Raw genomic sequence first — 17024 nt, 5'->3', positions numbered from 1 at the left:
CTTACACATATCCCTGCCCCTGCTGCTGATGCTTCCCTGCCTCATCCTTGTCCCTATCCCTGTCCCTTACTGTCTCCTCTCCCTAGCCCCTGCCTGTCTTCTGCCAGTGTCCTGATCCCTTGCCCCTTCGTGCTCCTGCCCCTGTTCCCTATCCCCCTTTTCCTCACTTTCTGCCAGCCGCAGCTCCCGGAAGCCCACTGTCCCCCTGCCTGCAGCCCCCGCCCGTCCTCCTGGCCCCGCCTGACCCCGCCCCGAGTTTCCAGGCATGAGTTTGAGTGTTTTGACTATCCCTAGTTTGTTTGGGCCAAGAGGGCACTCGCGGAGCCCTTTCCACTTTCGTTTCCAGCTAGGACAAGTCAGAAACCGAAACTACAGTCGCGGAAGGAACAGAAATCGAAACTCCCGATTCCCTGGCTCAGGCGCTTAAGGCAGCACGGGCAGCAACATCCAGCCTGCGCCTCCCGCTGCCGGGCTCGAGGGTCACTGGGAGCTCCGGTGATGCCGGCACCGGCTGCATCCCACTGCAAGGGAGGGCACCAGAACTCCTGGTGATGCTGGCACCAGCCATGCGCCACTGTCGGTGTTGACACCAGGATCCTCGGTAGCACTGTCCCTGGACATGTCTCATTGTCAGAAGTGACACCAGGGCCCCCAGTGGTGCCGGCATTGGCCATGTCCCATTACTTGGGGTGACTCCAGGACCCCCGGTGGCACTGGCACTGTCTGCATCTCATTGCCTACAATGGTGCCAGGGCATCTGCTGACACTGCTGACAGACACATTCCATTGCCTGTGGTGACATCAGGGCCCCTGGTGGCACTAGCCAAGTCCCATTACTCCTGGTGACACTGTGCCGCCAGCACGAGCCATGTCCCGGCACTGGTGGTGCCCCAGCCCGGACACCTGAGCCCCTGGCATGGGTGCAGGCAGGCACGGGCTGGCACCGGGTCCCAATGGTGGGACCTCTGTCCAACCAGGCACCCAGGGGAGACCCCTGTGCCACCGCAGGCACCTGGGCTGTGAGGTCCTACAGGGTTCCAGAGCCAGCCTCAGGCAGCCACCTGCGCTGCCATCATCACCTCTGTCGGATGTCAGGGTGACGCGCAGCCCCTCTGGCCCCCCTCCGAGCCCCCGCGGTGGTGGCAACTCGGACATCTGGAGGACCCCGTCGGCAGGACCCTGGACCACCTTAAGTTCCCAGTGGTGACGGCATAGGGGCGGTGGCCTGGGGAGCTTTAAAAGCTGCTGCAGATAAGAGCAGGCTGTGGGAGGCAGATAAGTGAAGGCAGGAGTGGACATAGGAGGCAGCAAGTCGGTAGAGAGCAACAGGAGCGAGTACACCTGGCAACATGAGTGTGGGCCAGGTGTCATTCATGAACGAACTGAGAACGGTGTCTGCCAGAAACCTGGATGGCTGGATCGCGCAGAACCTGGAGCCCAGCACAGCTTTCTCCATGCAGGTGAAGCAGACAGTGAGGCGGATCTGCGACTTCTTGAAGGAGGACTGCTTTGGGACCGAAATCCATGTCAACAAGACAGTCAAGGTGAGTGCTGCCCTGCTCAGGGGCTAGCTGGCACCTCTGCTGCTGCCCTTCCCTCTGTCCTGCTGCTCCAGCTCCTGCCCTGCCTCAGTTTCCCTTGGCAGTTCCAGGAATGGTGGCAGGCGATCCCAGTGCTGAGGGGCAGCGGTGCTGAGCAGGCAGGATGTCTCTCTGCAGGGTGGCTCAGCGGGCAAGGGCACGGCCCTGAAGAACAACTCTGATGCTGATGTGGTGCTCTTCCTCAGCTGCTTATCCAGCTACCAAAAGCAGAAGGAGAAGAGAAAGGATATGCTGGATTTGATCAAAATAAGGCTGATTGCCTTATTTTGCAGGAAGAACTTGCAGTTCACCGTGTGCATTAGTGAACCCCGTTACAAGGGTCCTGACAATGCACCACGCTCCCTCAGCCTCACTCTCTCCTCCAAGGAGAACGGAGAGTCCATTGATGTGGACATTCTGCCTGCCTATGATGCCTTGGGTAAGTGCTGTAGGCTGGCATGGGGCCAGGCAGTGGTGTCAGTGATGGGATGGCTCTCACCCTCCTTCTCGCCCCACAGGGCAGGTAATGGAGGACGCCCCGCCAAAGACAGATGTGTACGTGGAGCTCCTGAATGCCCGTGGCCACCCTGGGGAGTTTTCCCCCTGCTTCACTGAGCTGCAGAAGAAGTTTGTGAAGCGTCTCCCTGCCAAGCCGAAGAACCTCCTGCGACTGGTCAAGTACTGGTACAAGGAGGTGAGGGGCTGCCCAGCTTTCCCAGCTCCCATTAGGCACCCACCCCAGCCAGCTCTCACCCATCCCTGTCTTTTCCCTAGCTGAAGCTAAAGAACCCTAAAGCGGACCTGCCCCCCAAGTATGCCCTGGAGCTGCTGACCATCTATGCCTGGGAGGAGGGCACAGGCTCCTGCGACTCCTTTGTCATGGCTCAAGGCTTCCTTACAGTGCTGAAGCTGCTGTGCCGGTACCAGGACATCTGCATCTACTGGGAGAAGTACTACTCGCTCAAGGACAGCAAGATTGGTGACCATGTCAAGGGGTTGCTGAGCAGTGACCGGTGAGGACTGTGTCTTATGGTACCTGTGCCATTGGCCCCATGGCACTGCCCAGGGCTGACAGCAGTGCCCACTCTTTGTGTTTGTAGCCCTGTTATTCTGGACCCTGCTGACCCCACGGGGATCCTGGGCCAAGGCAAGAACTGGGGCCTGATGGCGCGGGCAGCTGCCAGCAGCTGCAGCTCACTGCCCTGCCTTGCGGATATCCAGCCCTGGGAGGTGCAGGTAAGGCTGCCTGAGTCTGTGGGCATCATGGTCCCCCATCCCTGCCCCTGCTGGCTTTGCCAACCCACTCTCCTGTCCCTGCAGCCGACCCGGCGCGTGAACATTGAGGTGAGGCAGCTGTCGGGCACCAGACTGAGCTTGACCATCAGCCCCTATGACACCATCGGGAAGGTGAAGGAGGAGATCCAGCAGAAGTGGGGCATCCCCTTTTACAGGCAGAACTTGGCACAGCAGGAGCCAGGTAGGAACAACATCAACCTACAGGATAGCAAGACCCTGGCCGCGTATGGCATCTTCTACAGCACCAAGCTGGTGCTGCTGCAGATCGAGCCCCAGGAGATGGAGGTCTTCGTGCAGGGTGATAAGAACCGCAGCATTACCTACACGGTGCTGCCCACCGACACTGTCCGGAAGCTGAAGGAGCAGATCCAGAGCCGGCAGGGGCCTTCTGCTGACCAGCAGTACCTCATCTATAACACCAGGGAGATGGAGGACCGGCACACACTGGCACATTACAATGTTCAGCCCAAGACCACCATCCACCTGTCCCTGCGGCTCCGGGGGGGTGCAGGCCCCCAGCATCCCCAGTTCCCTGCCTGCTTGCCCTCCTGAGCATTGCCCTCAGCACCAGCCCATGCCTCTGTGTACCCTGTCAGTAGAAATAAATGCCTTGATGGATCCTTGGTAGCTGCTTGCTTGGTTGGGGACAGTGTCAAGTGTCACATGGGGTGGTCAAGGGGTTGGGGTCACCCATCCCCATTGGGATGAGGGGCAACTTCAATGCCACCAGCTGCTCGGATGGCACAGGGACACACGGGTGCAGAGCAGCAGTGCTGCCCAAATCCAGGGTGCCTGGTGGGGTCAGGGGTACCAGCCTGCTGTTAGCTGGACCACAGGAGAAAAAATTAGCGCTATCCTCTGCCTCATCTCTGCCTGCTCCTGCCTTCACCAGTGCCTGCCTGTGCCCATGCAGGGGGCTCAAGTGTCTGGGCTGAGGTGCAGCCTGTGCTGGGACATGGCTCATGCTGGTGGCACGGTGTCACCAGAGGCAATGGGATGTGGCCAGTGCCACCAGGGGTCCTGATACCACTGCAGACACCAGACTCTGAAGTCACCTTTGGTCACTGCCTTAATTGCTGCCTGTTGGCACTGGGGAGGCTTCGGTTTTCATCTCCCAGAAATGAAAGTGGAACTGAAAGCATGGGAACCTGGAAGCCTGGGAGGACCCCATCAAACTTGACGATGTTCCTGCAAGTCTTGGCTACCCCAGCCCTCCAGGAGCTGCTGAACACCTCGCCTCTTGGATCAATGCTGGGGGGTCCCCACTGTGGGGCACCAGACTGCCCCACCAAGTGCTTCCTGGGGCTCTGGGGCAGACACGAGACCCTGGGCTGAATCTCTGCTTTATTGTGCTCAATTAGTACAAGGTCCCCTGTGCCACTACTCTGCACCCAGGGCAGTGGATGCCACCTTTATGCACCTCCACATCTCCCCTTTACACCCCCCTCCTCCTGCTGGGCCCCTGTGTCCCACCAGCGCCTGTCCTGCCCCTCCATGGTCCCACTCCCGCATGCAGCCCCCTTGGGACCCAAGGGTGAACCTGCTGTGCTGTCCCCCTGCAGTGCGATGCTGGGGGGGCACTGTCTGGCCCTGCAGGTTTACATTCATCGTAACAGTCGTTAATAAATATTTTGGTGACTCTGCGATGCCGGCAGCCGGCTGGGTCCCCACCGGTGCTGGAGCCGGTGGCAAGGGCAATCGGCAGCCCCTCAGGGAGCTGTTCATCTCGGCTGCCCTCCTGTGGCCCCGGAGCTTCAACCCCCCGCCACTGCCCACACAGTGCTGCTGGTAGGGCAGTCGAGGCTGTGCCCCACCTGCGGCCCCGCTCTTAGGCAGAGCCTGGTGCCCGGGGCCGACCCCCGGGTCACCAGGGGGATGCGCTGCGGGGGCCACGCTCAGCCCGCGGCCCCTCATGGGTGCGCCGGCGGCGGGCTTTGCGTGGCTCCTCACCCTGCCCACGGCCAGGGGGTCCGGCGTGGGTGCGGGGCGGAGGTGGGGGTCTTCCCCGGCTCCGGAGCCTCTGGCAGACCTTGTCTGTGGCTCCCAGTGGTGGGCGCTCCACCAGCTGGAGGAAGTCCTGGTACCAGACCTTGCGGCCGGGAGCCCCGGCGGTGAGCTGGGGGTCTCCAGCAGGTGCCATGCCCGCAGCCTGCCAGGCACTGATCACCTCCAGCGAGAGCCGCAGCAGGGGCTGGGTGAAGCCGTGCTCGGTGGCGTGGCAGAGGTAGAGGCCGGCGTCGGCGCGCTGCACGCTGCGCAGCAGCACACCCCGCTCCATCCGCACCACCCGCTCGTCCATCTGCACCTGCAGCACCCGTGGGGATGGGCAGTCAGCTTGGCATGGCAGAGCATGGCACAGCCCTGCCGGTAGAACCTGGCCAGGGAGAGCCTACCTCTCGCTGGGGGTCATCCAGGGTGCGCTGGTATGTCCAGAGGACGCGGGCTTGCAGGGATTTGGGGACGCACTCCAGGAAAGCGGTGCTGCCCTCCACCCCGTAGAGCTGCTTCTGGGGCACACTGCCCCGCCGGGGGTCTGGGGGGACATGGCCTGGATGTCAATCCCCCACCACAGCAGGGTTGACCCCAACCTCTGTCTGGGTCCCAGCTCACCTTCAGAGCAGAGCACGTTGGGGTCACCGTTGCGGACGTCCTGCCGGCGGAAGCGCCTGTGGGAAGGTGGTGCAGGAGCAGGGGCTGCGGCAGCGTGACCTGTGCCCCTCACTCTGGCCTCAGGGCAGACTGGCTGCCCTAGCACAACACACTGGCATGTCACCTACCTCTTCGTATTGGGCACATAGCGGGTGCAGGTGGTGCCGTCCCAGGCGCAATATGGGTCCCGGGCCAGGCAGCACTCGGCACAGGCTTTGCCATAGGCACCGCAGCGGTGCAGGGGCAGCTGGGCCAGTGCTGTGGTGGAGCCAGCGTAGAGCTGATGCTGGGGGGAGAGCAGAGCTGAGCACCCCCATGCCACGGCACGGGGCTAGGCAGAGCCATAGTGGGACACGGGGACACTCTGGGGTCCCCCCTTACCCGCTTGGAGGAGAGCTGCAAGCTGGTGATGGGGGAGGCATCCTGAGGGCAGAGCACAGGCAGGAGTTAAGGGTGCGTGTGGGAGACTTGGCCTGCCGGCTCCTGGCTCCCATGTCCTGGCAGCTGGACTGCCCTGGCACAACCCAGAGCATGGGCAGCACAAGGGAGTGCCGGGGGAAGGTCTGACTGGGGGGATGCAGAGCCTGCCTCTCACCTGGAAGACCTGCAGCTCCTCCAGCAGCAGTGGCTCCATGTGGTGCCAGCTCTCCTTGGGCACTGAGACCACCTTCAGCACCGTGCCCACATCTGTGGGCAGGGAGGGGTGAGCCTGTGTCCCGGCATTAGCATCCCCCTGCTCTCCCCCACTGCCTCAGCTCTGGGGTCACCACATACCTGTGCCAATGAAGAGGACATCGTAGTGGCCATCAGCAGCGGTGACACGGTCCACGGCGATGCGGGTGAAGGTGTAGGGCACTGCAGCTTGCAGGAAGAGGGGGCGCTGGCCGTGGGGCAACACAGGGTTGTACATCAGTGGGTGATGCCGAGCAAACTGGATCACCTCATCTGGGAAGTCCTTGGTGGAGCCGAAGGTGCCAAAGGTTTTGCTGGGGCACTGTGGAGAGACAGCAATGGCTAAGCAGGGTCTCACACCCCAATGACCGCACCCCAGCTAGTGGCATCCCACTGCTGGCACCAGCCAGGATACCCCCATACCACATACCATGCCTGGGCGGGGGTATGGCACACGCCCCTGGTACGACACCCACTGGTAGTTGGGACCTTCCTTGTGTGCAAAGGGGCCCAGGAAAGCCCGGCGGATGTCGGCCATGGTGTAGACACAGACAGCCGAGCCCTGGAAAACAGAGCTGGTGGGAGAGAGAGGGGGTGATGTGAGGGGGCAAGGGGGGCACCACTGGGTATGAGCAGAGTGGTGGGGAGGGGGCTTGACCTGGATGTGGAGAAGATGGCGTAGACAAGGGGGTTCCGCTTGTCCCTTGTCTGCAGCAGGAAAACGTCCCCTGCAAGCAGGGAAGGCATCAGTGCTGCCCCAATATGCCAGCAATGCCCACAGCTACCCTGAAGGGCTGCATCCCTCTGCACTCACGGAGCTCATTGAAGTGAGTGTCTGCCCCATCGGGTCCTGGCACGGCACAGACAAGCCGAGCCTTCAGGAAGGTTGTCCACTTGTTCACCAAGCTGCGCTGCCCACCCATGTCATTCTGCCAGGGAAAGGAGGGCACCAGTGTCAGCAGCAGCAGGTGGCACCCCCGGGCTCCTCGGCCCCCAGCCCACCCGCCCACAGATGCCCTCACCCGGCAGATCTGGCCGATACGGGCAAAGCTGGTCTTGCCCAGCCCCTGCTGCCGCTCAACCGCTGTCTCACGGAAGAAGAAGTAGATCTTGTCATCGTCGGGGTCTTCACTCTCTGGCACCCAAAAAACGGCCACGAACTTGGGCTCTGGGGACAGAGGGGTGATGCCTCCAATGCCTTCACTATCTCTGCTCCCCAGGGACACCTGTTGGGGTCCCATGAGGCTGCAGAACCAACCCTGCCCAGCTGCTGGGCAGAGGCAGAGTGAGGATGGGACCCCACCAGACATCAGGGCTCTGCAAGGGACACAGAGACTCCTGAAATCACCCTCTGGAGGCATGGGAGGACAGGGTACAGCAGAGCCTGGAGAAATCATTGCCCTGATGCCTCCAGGGAGCAGCAACACCGTGCTGGGGTGTCGGTGGACCCCCTGCCACCCTCCCACTCCCCAGCACTGACCGTTGAGCCAGCGGGAATCATGCTGCTCTGTGCGGATGGAGGGACGCCGGCCCAGGCTGCGGAAGATGGTAAAGTCACGGCCCATCAGATCGGTGGCCACCCCAGAGTAGAGCTCCTCGCCTGGCAGGCACCGAGGGAAGCATTACAGGGGACCCCTCGGCACCACCCTGCCACACTGCACCCAACACTGGGCTCGGCTCTCCCTTACCCACGAGGACGGAGGCGGCTGTGTGCCGGGGGTCGTACGGGCTCTTCCCCTTGCCATCCTCAGTGTGGCGTGGGTCTAACTTGAAGATGGGCTCCTGGAGAGGGGTAAGGATGGGAGGTGGGCAGGTGGCAGCAGCCAGGGCCCATGGCAGTGCTGGGGGGGGCTCACTTCTGCATGCTGGCCAGCCTCCACAAAGGCACAGACGGGGTGGAAGGCGCCGGTGCCGCAGGCGTACAGGTGGGTCCGGTTGTAGGGATGCAGGATCTTCACAAAGTTCATGCACTCAGTCTGGGGATGGAGGGCACAGGGGGTGAGGTGGTGCTGAGGCAGGCCCCTGGCACCCCATAACACCTCCCGGCACTCACGGTGATGTCCTTGCCAGCCCAGTTGCATTCTTCCCTCCACTCCACTGGAGCCGGCCAGTAGATCTGCAGGTGGAAAAGGGGATGCTCACAGCCCCCAGTATCCCCCAGGCTGCCCCGCCAGCATCTCCCCCACTATTACCTTCCTATTCCGCTGGTTGATGTCATCCAGGGCCAGGGAGAGGAGGTGGTTTTGGGCACCGGCGAAGAGGCGGCCACGCTCCTCATCCAGCAGCAGGGCCTCATAGCAGCATGAGCGCTCAAGCGAGAAGAGGCGCAGCCCATGGCGAGCCCGCAGCTCTGCCGGGACCCACCGGCACGGATCAGCCCAGCCCCGCCACCGCCCGGCCCCTTCCCCTGCCCTGGATACACGCTCCAGAGTGACCTGGGTCAGGCCATGGCCATCCCCTCCCCCAAACCTGTCCCACTGGCTTGACCAGCTTCACCAAGCCTGAGTTGGTCCAGCACCCATCCCCACGCCAGTCCAACACCCATCCCTGTGTCCCCTGACACCCATCCCCATGCTCCCAGTACCCATCCCTGCACCGCCCACCTGGCAGCAGGCGGTGGGGGAGAAGGGGCCATTCCCTGCCCTGCGGAGCTAATCCCACCACAGCGGGAACAAACAGCCCTTTGTCAGGCTGGGAGGAGAGCTCTTGCTGGGACCCGCCGCTGGACAAAGCCCCCTGTGCCGTGCCGGAGCCCACGGAGTGGCCAGTCAGGACACGGCACCAGCTCTACTGCCGGCGTGGTGTTCTCACCAGGCATGGCACAGCTGTGGCTAGGGAGTGCCACCACGGTACATGTAGGGGTAGGGGCACCTGAGCTGCCACGTGCTGGGGGGCCGGGAGTGAGGTCTCAAGTGCAGGCATGGCCCCAGGGGCATGCAGGTGGCCCTGGAGGAGCTGGCATCAGGCAAGGAATGTGGCAGCCAATACCAATATATGGTAGCCCGCCGGGGAGAGCGGCAGCAGTGCCGGGAAGGCATCCGTGCTGGTGTTTCATACCCCTCCCACCACGCTGCCCCCCCCAGATGCTCCCGTCCCTCGGGATGATGCTGGGTGCTGCTGACACGGAACCGGTGGCCCTGCACCTGACCCCACGTCCCCCCACCCTGCCCGTGTCCCACGCTCACCGGGAAAGGTCAGCTTGAGGCGGGGGGTGGCAGCGGGCGGGGGGTGGCCGGCGGTGAGGCCGCGCAGCAGGAGCAGAAGCAGGATCATTGTGCGGCTCATGGCCGGGGTCTGGATGGTGGCGCTGCGGCTGGGGCAGAGAAACAAGACCTCAGCTCGGGTTACAGCCCCCTCCCCGCTGTCCCCAGACCACGATCCCTCTCCGATGCTGCTGATGGTATCTGGAGAGTCCCGAGCATCGGCACAGGGCAACCCCAGGCATGGCACGAGGGGAGCCCCCACTGGGCTCGACCTAGTGATTGGAGGGAACATGAGCCAGCCACATCCCTTCGTGTCTTTAAGCCCTTATTAATCCAACCCCAAAACTAATGGGCTCTGGGAATAGTTCTCCTGCTCCTACCCCTTAGGAAACTGAGGCAGCCCAGCTGAGCAGCATCCAGCCCTCCCCATGCCTGCCTGAGCCTGTCGGCAGGAGGCTGCTGGGCTCTGCCCATTCCTGCCGGCAAGCACAGAGCTGTCCTATAGGAATGGGGACAAGGACAGAGCATGCACCAAGTGGTGACAATCAGACAGGGCAACCTGGGCGGTCAGTGGGCTCCTAAGCACTGGACAAGCTGTCCATATGGGAATCACGGGGTCCCATGCCTCACTTTTCCCCACTGCTACAGCCCCCACCATTGGTCCCTGTCCCTCCTTGTACCACCCTGTGAATTGGAGCAGGGTTTGGGGGGCTCTGGCTAAGTGGGTGTCCACAATCCCCAGAGGGGCCCATGCTGGTGTGCCCGCCACCCTGATGGGTGCCCACCACAGGGTAGGGAAGCGTTTCTCTGGCTCCAGCAGTAGCACGTTCTCCCCTGGGGAGTGGGAGGTGATGGTTATCAGAGCACGAACTGTGCCAAAAAAACACGGATCCCACCTTGCCCCCTGGCCATGCTGCAGCACTTCCCTGTGCTGCATGCGAGGCACAAGCTGGGCTACGCTGATCATCAGTCCCTGTGGATTTCACTCATGGCACACCACCGGGGCCTCACTAGGACACCGCGTGACAACCAAGGCCCCACTGCAGCACCGGGACACAGTGCAATCACTCCAGGCTCTGCCACCCTGCTCAGGCACAGCCTGACCTGGGCACCCGTGGGTGCCAGCCTGGAGGGTCACACATGCAGAGCAGTGCCCGGCATGGGTCGGGCACATCTGCTGCTGCCTGCACAGTTCCTGCAGGCAGGGGCAGCCCCGTCTGGGCTGGCAGGTGGGGGTGAGCCCGGGGCAGGCAGCGGGCAGCAGGCAGTGGGCAGCAGGCAGCGAGCAGGGCCCGGCCGGGCGCAGTGCCGGCTCTGGCTGCCCGGTGTCCCGGAGCGAAGGAGGCCGGCGCTAATGGCATTTACAGAGGCGCCGGGACGAGCCGCGGGACCCACCGGGCTCTGCCAGCCCCGACGGCTGCCGCCAGCCAGGGCCGTGCAGGGGCACCGGGGGCCTCTCACCTGCCCAGACTTGCCAAGCGGTCCGGACAGACCCCTGGGCGCGAACCCCCGGACGGGGACCCCCGAGCACGGACCGTCGGGGCACTGACCCGGCTGTCCCAGAGGGCAGGGTGGAGGAGCGGGCAGCAGCGGCAGCACCACAGACGCCCGATGCCAACCCTTGCAGATCCAGCCCCCGAGACCCTTCGTGCCAGCCCCGCCGCCGGTTCTCCGGTGCCAGCAAGAACACGAACCCCACCGCCAGCACCCTGGTACGAGCCCGGGCAGCCCCCCCGACGGCAGCGCAGAGACCCCCGGCACAGGACAACCCTCAGCCACTCCCGTGCCCTGCCCGCTCCCCAGCCCCCGACACCCACCTGTGTCCCGGCTCGGCTCGGCCCGGCGCGGCCCCGCCCGCCGCCTCCGCCGGGAGGGAGCGGGGCGGCCCCGCGGGGCGGGGCGAGGCGGGGCTGGGGGCGCGCACAGGGACACGCACACGCGTGTGAGAACATCCACACACGGGCAAACGCGCGGACATTCTCACACACACAAACACACACGCCCGTGTGCGAACACTGACCGTCACTCACACACTCACACAGCTGTGCTGCCACCTCACGCGGCCCGGGGTGTAACCGGCAGGGACACCCCCGGTGGCACCCGCTGTCCCCGGGGCAGAGCTGAGGATGCCACGCTCAGCACACGCGTGGCTCAGCACAGGAGTGGCGGGGCTACCTCCCCCCTGGGGCAGCTGCCTGCTCGGGAGTGGGGTGTGGGGGCCGTGCCGGGGGGTGCCGGGGCCATACTGGGAGCGTGGGGGGCCAGTCCCGCGCCCCATTCAGCTGCAGCCCAGATGTCTGGCCGGGGCCCAGCACGGAGCAAACAAAATTCCTCCGCTGCCTCCCATTTTCCAGCCACCGCTGCCAAGAATAGCAAGTGCCGAGTGGTGCCGGCAGCGGGGCCACGCGTGCCTCGGCGGGCAGGGCTCGGCGCGGGGGGAACCCGGGCTGCCCTGGGGGCCACACCTGCCCTGTCCTCACCGTGCCCCTGACTGTCCCTACCCGCGGGTGTGGGAGTCCAGGAAGGCAGGTCCAGCATGACTGGGGAGGCAGAGGAGCAGGCAGGGGTGCAGGCAGCAGTCGTGCAAGCAGGGCAGGGTGAGTGGGGAGGCAGGCATGCAGGCAGAAGCGGGTGTAGGCAGGTGCAGGCAGTGAGTGCCAGCAGGCAGCAAGTGCAGGTGGGCTGGCAGTCAGTGCAGGCAGGTCAGGTGCAGGTGCTGGCAGACAGCTGGCACAAGCAGGCAGTGGGTTCAGTAGGCAGCAGGAGCCATGCAGGCAGGCACAGGCAGGCCAGCTGCAGGCCAGCCGCAGGCAGGAGGAGCTGTGCCAGGCAAGGTGCCTGAGCAATGCCCTTCTGTCCCACTGCCAGTAACCCTTCTGCTGCCAGGCCCAGTGCATGTTGGCAGGCTCTGCCTCAGCACTGCCACTTGTTGTCCTGGCTGTGCCGCGGTGCTGAGTGCCATCTCTGCTTTGTGGGCTGCAAGGGGTCAGGGACAGCGAGGGGGCTGGGGTCAGATGGCAGGGGAGCACTGGCACCAGTATGGCAGGTGTTACTCTGCCATAAGACTTTGCCCAGATGCCACAGCAGGACTTTGGGCTGAGTGACCCCCACACAGCTGGGCACGACATCCCTGTGCCTAGTGTCCCAGGATGGCAGGCTGAGATGGTGGGGATAGGGACATCGTGTCCAGCCCTGCACAGTGGGCACATTCCTGTGCTGTGCCAGCACTGTGCCTCAGTGTCCCTTCACCCAGCTGGGACTTTTCCAACCACCGCCACTCCCGGCACGCGTGGCGAGGTGGCCAGGTGACGTCATCACCACCCCAGCCCTGGAGCCCTGCGGGGACCTTGCTGGCAGTGGCTCCGCCTGGAGAAACCATCAGGCGTCAGAAGGGCCGGGCTTCCATCCCGGAAAAAACGGCGCGGGAGGGACGCGCCACGTCGGCCACCGGCCACCCCTTCCCGCCCCACCGGGTGTTCCTGGCAAGCGCCGGAGCCACTGGGCGCTGGCAGGGTGACGGTCCCCAGCTGGAATGGGTATCGCCACCAGCATCCCGCCCTCATCCCTGCACTCTCTGCCAGCCCGCCAAAGGCGTCCCGGCCAGGTGTCGGTGGCCTGGCCCCCTGCCAGCGCGGGGGTGTCACCGCCAACGGCACAAGCAGGTGCTGGCGCCTTCGCTCTTTGATCCCGTCCCTGCCGCTGGCAGATCCGCACCCAGGGATCGCTGCCTCGGCCAAATTTCCCCCGGCGGTTCCGGCTCCAGCGAGCATCGGTAGCTCCTCCGGCAGCCGCCCCAGCCCCCGGCAGTGTTTGCGGTAGGAAGCGGCTCCTCTCCACCTCCGCAGGGCTCCCGAGGGCAGTACGGCATCAGGCAACGGCCAACGCTCCTGCATTTCCTGTGCCAGCGCGTGAGCCAGCAGGGCATGGGAGTTATCTGTGCCATCGAATGGGTGACCAGGACCAGCGACTGCTGAAGCGCCCACATGGAGGGATAGACATCCACTAGCCCCCAGCACGGGGACAAATCCTGTGCCTCAAAGAGGAATGTACCGCACCAGGAGAGCTCTGGCGATGTCGTGGGGACCCGCGGGGTGACTCCCCAGGAGTGCTACAGGGTGGCCCCCCATCTCCTTGGTGGCTAGGGAGCAACCCTCTGCCCTGGTGGAGCCATTGTGTCTGGGGACAGGCAAATCCCAAGGGTCAGGGTGAGCTGGGTCATGCCAACTGGTGCCATAGGCGTCCCTGTACCACCTGGGCTTGGCATAGCACTATTCCCCAGCCAAGAGATGGGCTTGCACAGCGGGGTAGCCTTTGCCAGCACTCCCAGTGACAATGTCAACTTGTCAGTGGGAGAGGAGAGAGAAGAGGATGGAGGGGCATCCTCACCCAAGCCTGCACCCATGACCTGGGCACAGGTCCATACCTAAGCTGGTACCCCCGGGCTTGGCCACCCCAAAAAGCATGACTGCACTAAAGATGTGGTGGCTCCTTTGGGAGTCCACCTGTGGCACGGTGTTGGGCTGTGGGATGGCATGGGCTTCAAGTGGCCACCACATCACTGGTGTAGGGGGAAGATGTGCCAGGTAGGGGACAGAGCCTGTGGTGCCCCAAGTGTGTCAGTGCTAGGGCTTGGCTGGCAGTGAGAAATGTGCCCAAGCCAGTTGCATCCTCGTAGCACAGAATGGTGGCAGTGTCCCAGGGGGACACCAGCTCTAGGCTCACACCCTGTCTGTGGATATACCCGCCCTGACCCTATGTCCACCCCCCATCACAACATGCTGGTGTGAGACCCCAGCAGCAGAGACCCTTGTGGCCCCAGTGCATTCCTGCTGGGATTAGGTACCGGCTCCCGGCAGTGCCATGCTGGTGTAGCCCAGATAATCCCTTTTTAATTGTCCCAACCCCGTGCTGGGCTGATCTGGGCTCCCCAGGGGATGTGGGGTGTTGAGTGCACCCCAGTGCCTGAGTACATCCGGGATGCTGTCATCACATGTCCCTGCTGTGGGACCGAGCTGTGGGGTACATGTGAACCTTTGGGGTGGTGATGAAGAAGGAGGCATCCATCCTCCTGGTGCAGTACAATGGCTTTTAGGGAAAGAGAGGGATCCTGGTGTTACAGGATCCTATCCTACTGACCCAGGGTGACCATCTGCCCTTTGGCTTTGTGTCTGCTGGCAGCCAGGCTCTGGGACAGGCAGAGGGGCCATGTCTCATGCATTGAAAACCACTGAGCCTGAAGCTCCTCAAAATTACACCAGTGGGGCAGGAGCAGGACATGGAGGGTTTCTGCCACCAACCCAGTCCTCTCCCTATCCCAGTGGGAGGGCAGGGGAGAGGCTGGCTGATCCCCCTTGACTGCTGCCCTGCCCATGCCACTTCGGTCCTGCCCTGCGCCACACCGACCAGTGGCATCCAGCTCCTTCAGCTTTAAAAATAGGCTAGTGTCCCTGCCACGGCACAAGTAATTTTAGCCAGGGCGTGTCCAGCTGAGAAACATCCAGGACCATTCATCTGCTCCTGCTGGCCCAGCTGCATCCACACCCGGGGCTGATGTCAGCCCCTTGATGCCCACTTGCTCATCCCTGCCCCGAGGCAATGCAGTACAGCCATGGCCACCTTGGGCACAGGCATTGTCTGATGGGATGGTGAGGGCAGGGGAGTGAGGATAGGTATGTCCATCTACCCCTCAAGCCTGCCTGCTCCCCGTCCTGGGCTTCTTGCCCCCAAAGCCTGTGGCACCGGGAAGCACAGCATCTCATGGCACCCATCAGCACCCAGCCAGGTAGTGGCAGAAGAGTCCTGGCACTGTGCCCTCTCCTCTCACCCTTCTCCTCTCACCCTGGCCCCCCAAAACAACAGCCACTTCAGATCACCTCCCACAGCGCTCCCGCGGGGCTGTGCCGGCTGGGAAGGCTGCGGGGGCCGCCGCCGAGCATAATGGGGCTATTGACGGGTGAGCCAGCGGCCCCAGCACGGCACAATAGGGCCTTGTCTGCTGGCCCAGCTCCCGTTCCTGCCCTGCCCCATGCCCAGCTTCAGGATCCCCCCTTTCCCGATCGCCAGAGACCTCACCCAGGTGCCAGCCAGGGCAAGCTCTGCCTGTGACTGAGCCAGTGAGCACAGTGAAAGAGCCACAGGTGGAAATGCACTGGGTGAAACCCCTTTTCCTATAAACCAAGAGGCATTGCTTGGGAAACCTCCCAACACGGCGGTGCTCATCCCAGCCACCCCAGATGGGACAGGGCTTAAGAGTCCCTACTCATCTGTGGAGTGACAGAGATAAGGAGGTGTCACGTGCCCAGCGATGCCTCCACTTCCTTCCAGGAACCGTTTTCAAACCCACTGGCATGCAGCACACACTGAGAGGAGGCAGGGACCTCACCACTCCCCAGGGATCTACATGGCCTCAGTCCCCCAATCCCATGGCCCTTCTCGGTGGGTCAGCCTGGTACCCCAAATCCGCAATCTCACCTGCTATGGTGTGTGGGCTCTGCCGGAGCTCGCCTGCCTCCTTGCCCGGTGGGTAAGCTGGGGTTGTGACAGCCGCCTGCTCTTTAAACCCCAAATCCCCGGTACTGGGCGCCAGTCCCGCCAGCGGCGGGGGTGGAGGGAGGGGACGCAAAGCCCCGGTCTCAGCTCCCGGGGCCGGCACCAACAAAAGACAACTGTGCTGCGTGTCCTCTCTGTGCACCCAGCGACCTGGCTGGCTGCTCAGGGACAGCCCCTCGGGACCCCGGGGCTCCCTGGGGTGCCGCCCCCTCCTCCGCCTGCACTGGGAGGGCAGGAGAGGTGCGAGCAAGCCCTGGATCCCCGATCACATTTGCAAAACATTCCACTGTCCCCAAGGACGCTTCCCTGCCTGCTTGGTCCTGTTCCTGCCAGGAGGAGTGCCAGGGCAAAGGTGCACATTTGAGTGCCTCATCTGTCCCTTTGTCTCACCTGCTCCTGCAAAACCCAGCCCAGCAGGGCTGGAGGAGGAGGGAGCGGATGTGGCTGCTGCCACACTGCCTGTTCTAGGGGAACTCACCTTGTGGTACCCCCATAGCTGCCCTGGGGCCGGCTGGCTGCCTGCGAAGCATCGCTGTGGTCCGAAGGCCGAGCAGCCCGTGCCGCCTCATTAATGCAGGGTAAATGTGTAACAAGCTCTCAGCTGGGCCTGGGCAATTCGAGCAGCATGGCTCTTCTTGCCTTCCCGGCATGCCAGGAGCTGGAGATTCAGTGGCTCTATCCCAGTAGGAGCCGCGCAGCTGGAGCAGGAGGGAGAAGGAAGGTCTGCCTTGTAGCCAGGCATGCTGGGGTGTCCAATGCTGGCTGGGAGGAATGGAGTGGGCAGTGCACTGAGCTGGGATGTGCACAAGCCATTGCTGATCTCAGCCCATCCTCCCTCCAAGAGGGCATGAGGTGAGGGAGCCAAGGGAACCAGGCTCTGCTCAGTGGTGTCTGCCAGCATGGGAGGCAATGGGCACCATTTTAATAAAAAAAAAACAAACAGGAAATTCCATCTGAAGGCAAGGGAATGCTTTTTTCTGCTGTGGCAGTGGCCAGGTGCTGACATGGCTGTGCCAGAGGCTGCAGAGCATCCAGCCATAAGGATCCATGCCCGAGCAGCTGGCACCAGCTGAGC

The 17024-nt window shown here is 63.3% G+C and overlaps 3 protein-coding genes across 3 annotated transcripts in view; 1 reads left to right on the top strand and 2 right to left on the bottom strand.

Annotated features, from left to right (window-relative positions):
* Nucleotides 1–267, bottom strand: part of IFRD2 (interferon related developmental regulator 2) — a 5590-nt gene extending 5323 nt beyond the window's left edge. The window contains exon 1 of the mRNA XM_017819846.1: nt 168–267. Coding sequence (XP_017675335.1) covers nt 168–267 — 100 coding nt within the window. The remainder of the gene's footprint in view (nt 1–167) is intronic.
* Nucleotides 268–1201: 934 nt separating this feature from the next.
* LOC108499716 (2'-5'-oligoadenylate synthase 1-like) lies at nt 1202–3485 on the top strand. The gene is made up of 6 exons (XM_017819861.1): nt 1202–1544; nt 1719–2019; nt 2099–2274; nt 2355–2593; nt 2681–2816; nt 2901–3485. The coding sequence occupies exons 1-6, from the start codon at nt 1350–1352 to the stop codon at nt 3426–3428; spliced, it is 1575 nt and encodes a 524-aa protein (XP_017675350.1). The 5' UTR covers nt 1202–1349; the 3' UTR covers nt 3429–3485.
* A 1255-nt stretch (nt 3486–4740) lies between these two features.
* On the bottom strand, nt 4741–16508 carry SEMA3B (semaphorin 3B). Its single transcript, XM_017819845.1, has 18 exons — nt 16428–16508; nt 9383–9510; nt 8390–8547; nt 8251–8313; nt 8054–8173; nt 7886–7979; nt 7678–7797; nt 7220–7365; nt 7012–7126; nt 6856–6925; nt 6628–6772; nt 6300–6519; nt 6121–6212; nt 5907–5948; nt 5654–5811; nt 5487–5542; nt 5270–5409; nt 4741–5181 (listed from the first exon to the last, which is right to left on the bottom strand). The coding sequence occupies exons 2-18, from the start codon at nt 9480–9482 to the stop codon at nt 4741–4743; spliced, it is 2280 nt and encodes a 759-aa protein (XP_017675334.1). The 5' UTR covers nt 9483–9510; nt 16428–16508.
* Nucleotides 16509–17024: the final 516 nt, after the last annotated feature.

This window comes from Lepidothrix coronata, unplaced genomic scaffold, assembly GCF_001604755.1.
Source record: "Lepidothrix coronata isolate B3197 unplaced genomic scaffold, Lepidothrix_coronata-1.0 Scaffold78, whole genome shotgun sequence".
Classification (NCBI taxonomy): Eukaryota; Metazoa; Chordata; class Aves; order Passeriformes; family Pipridae; genus Lepidothrix; species Lepidothrix coronata.
This window is presented reverse-complemented; position numbering and strand designations above follow the sequence as displayed.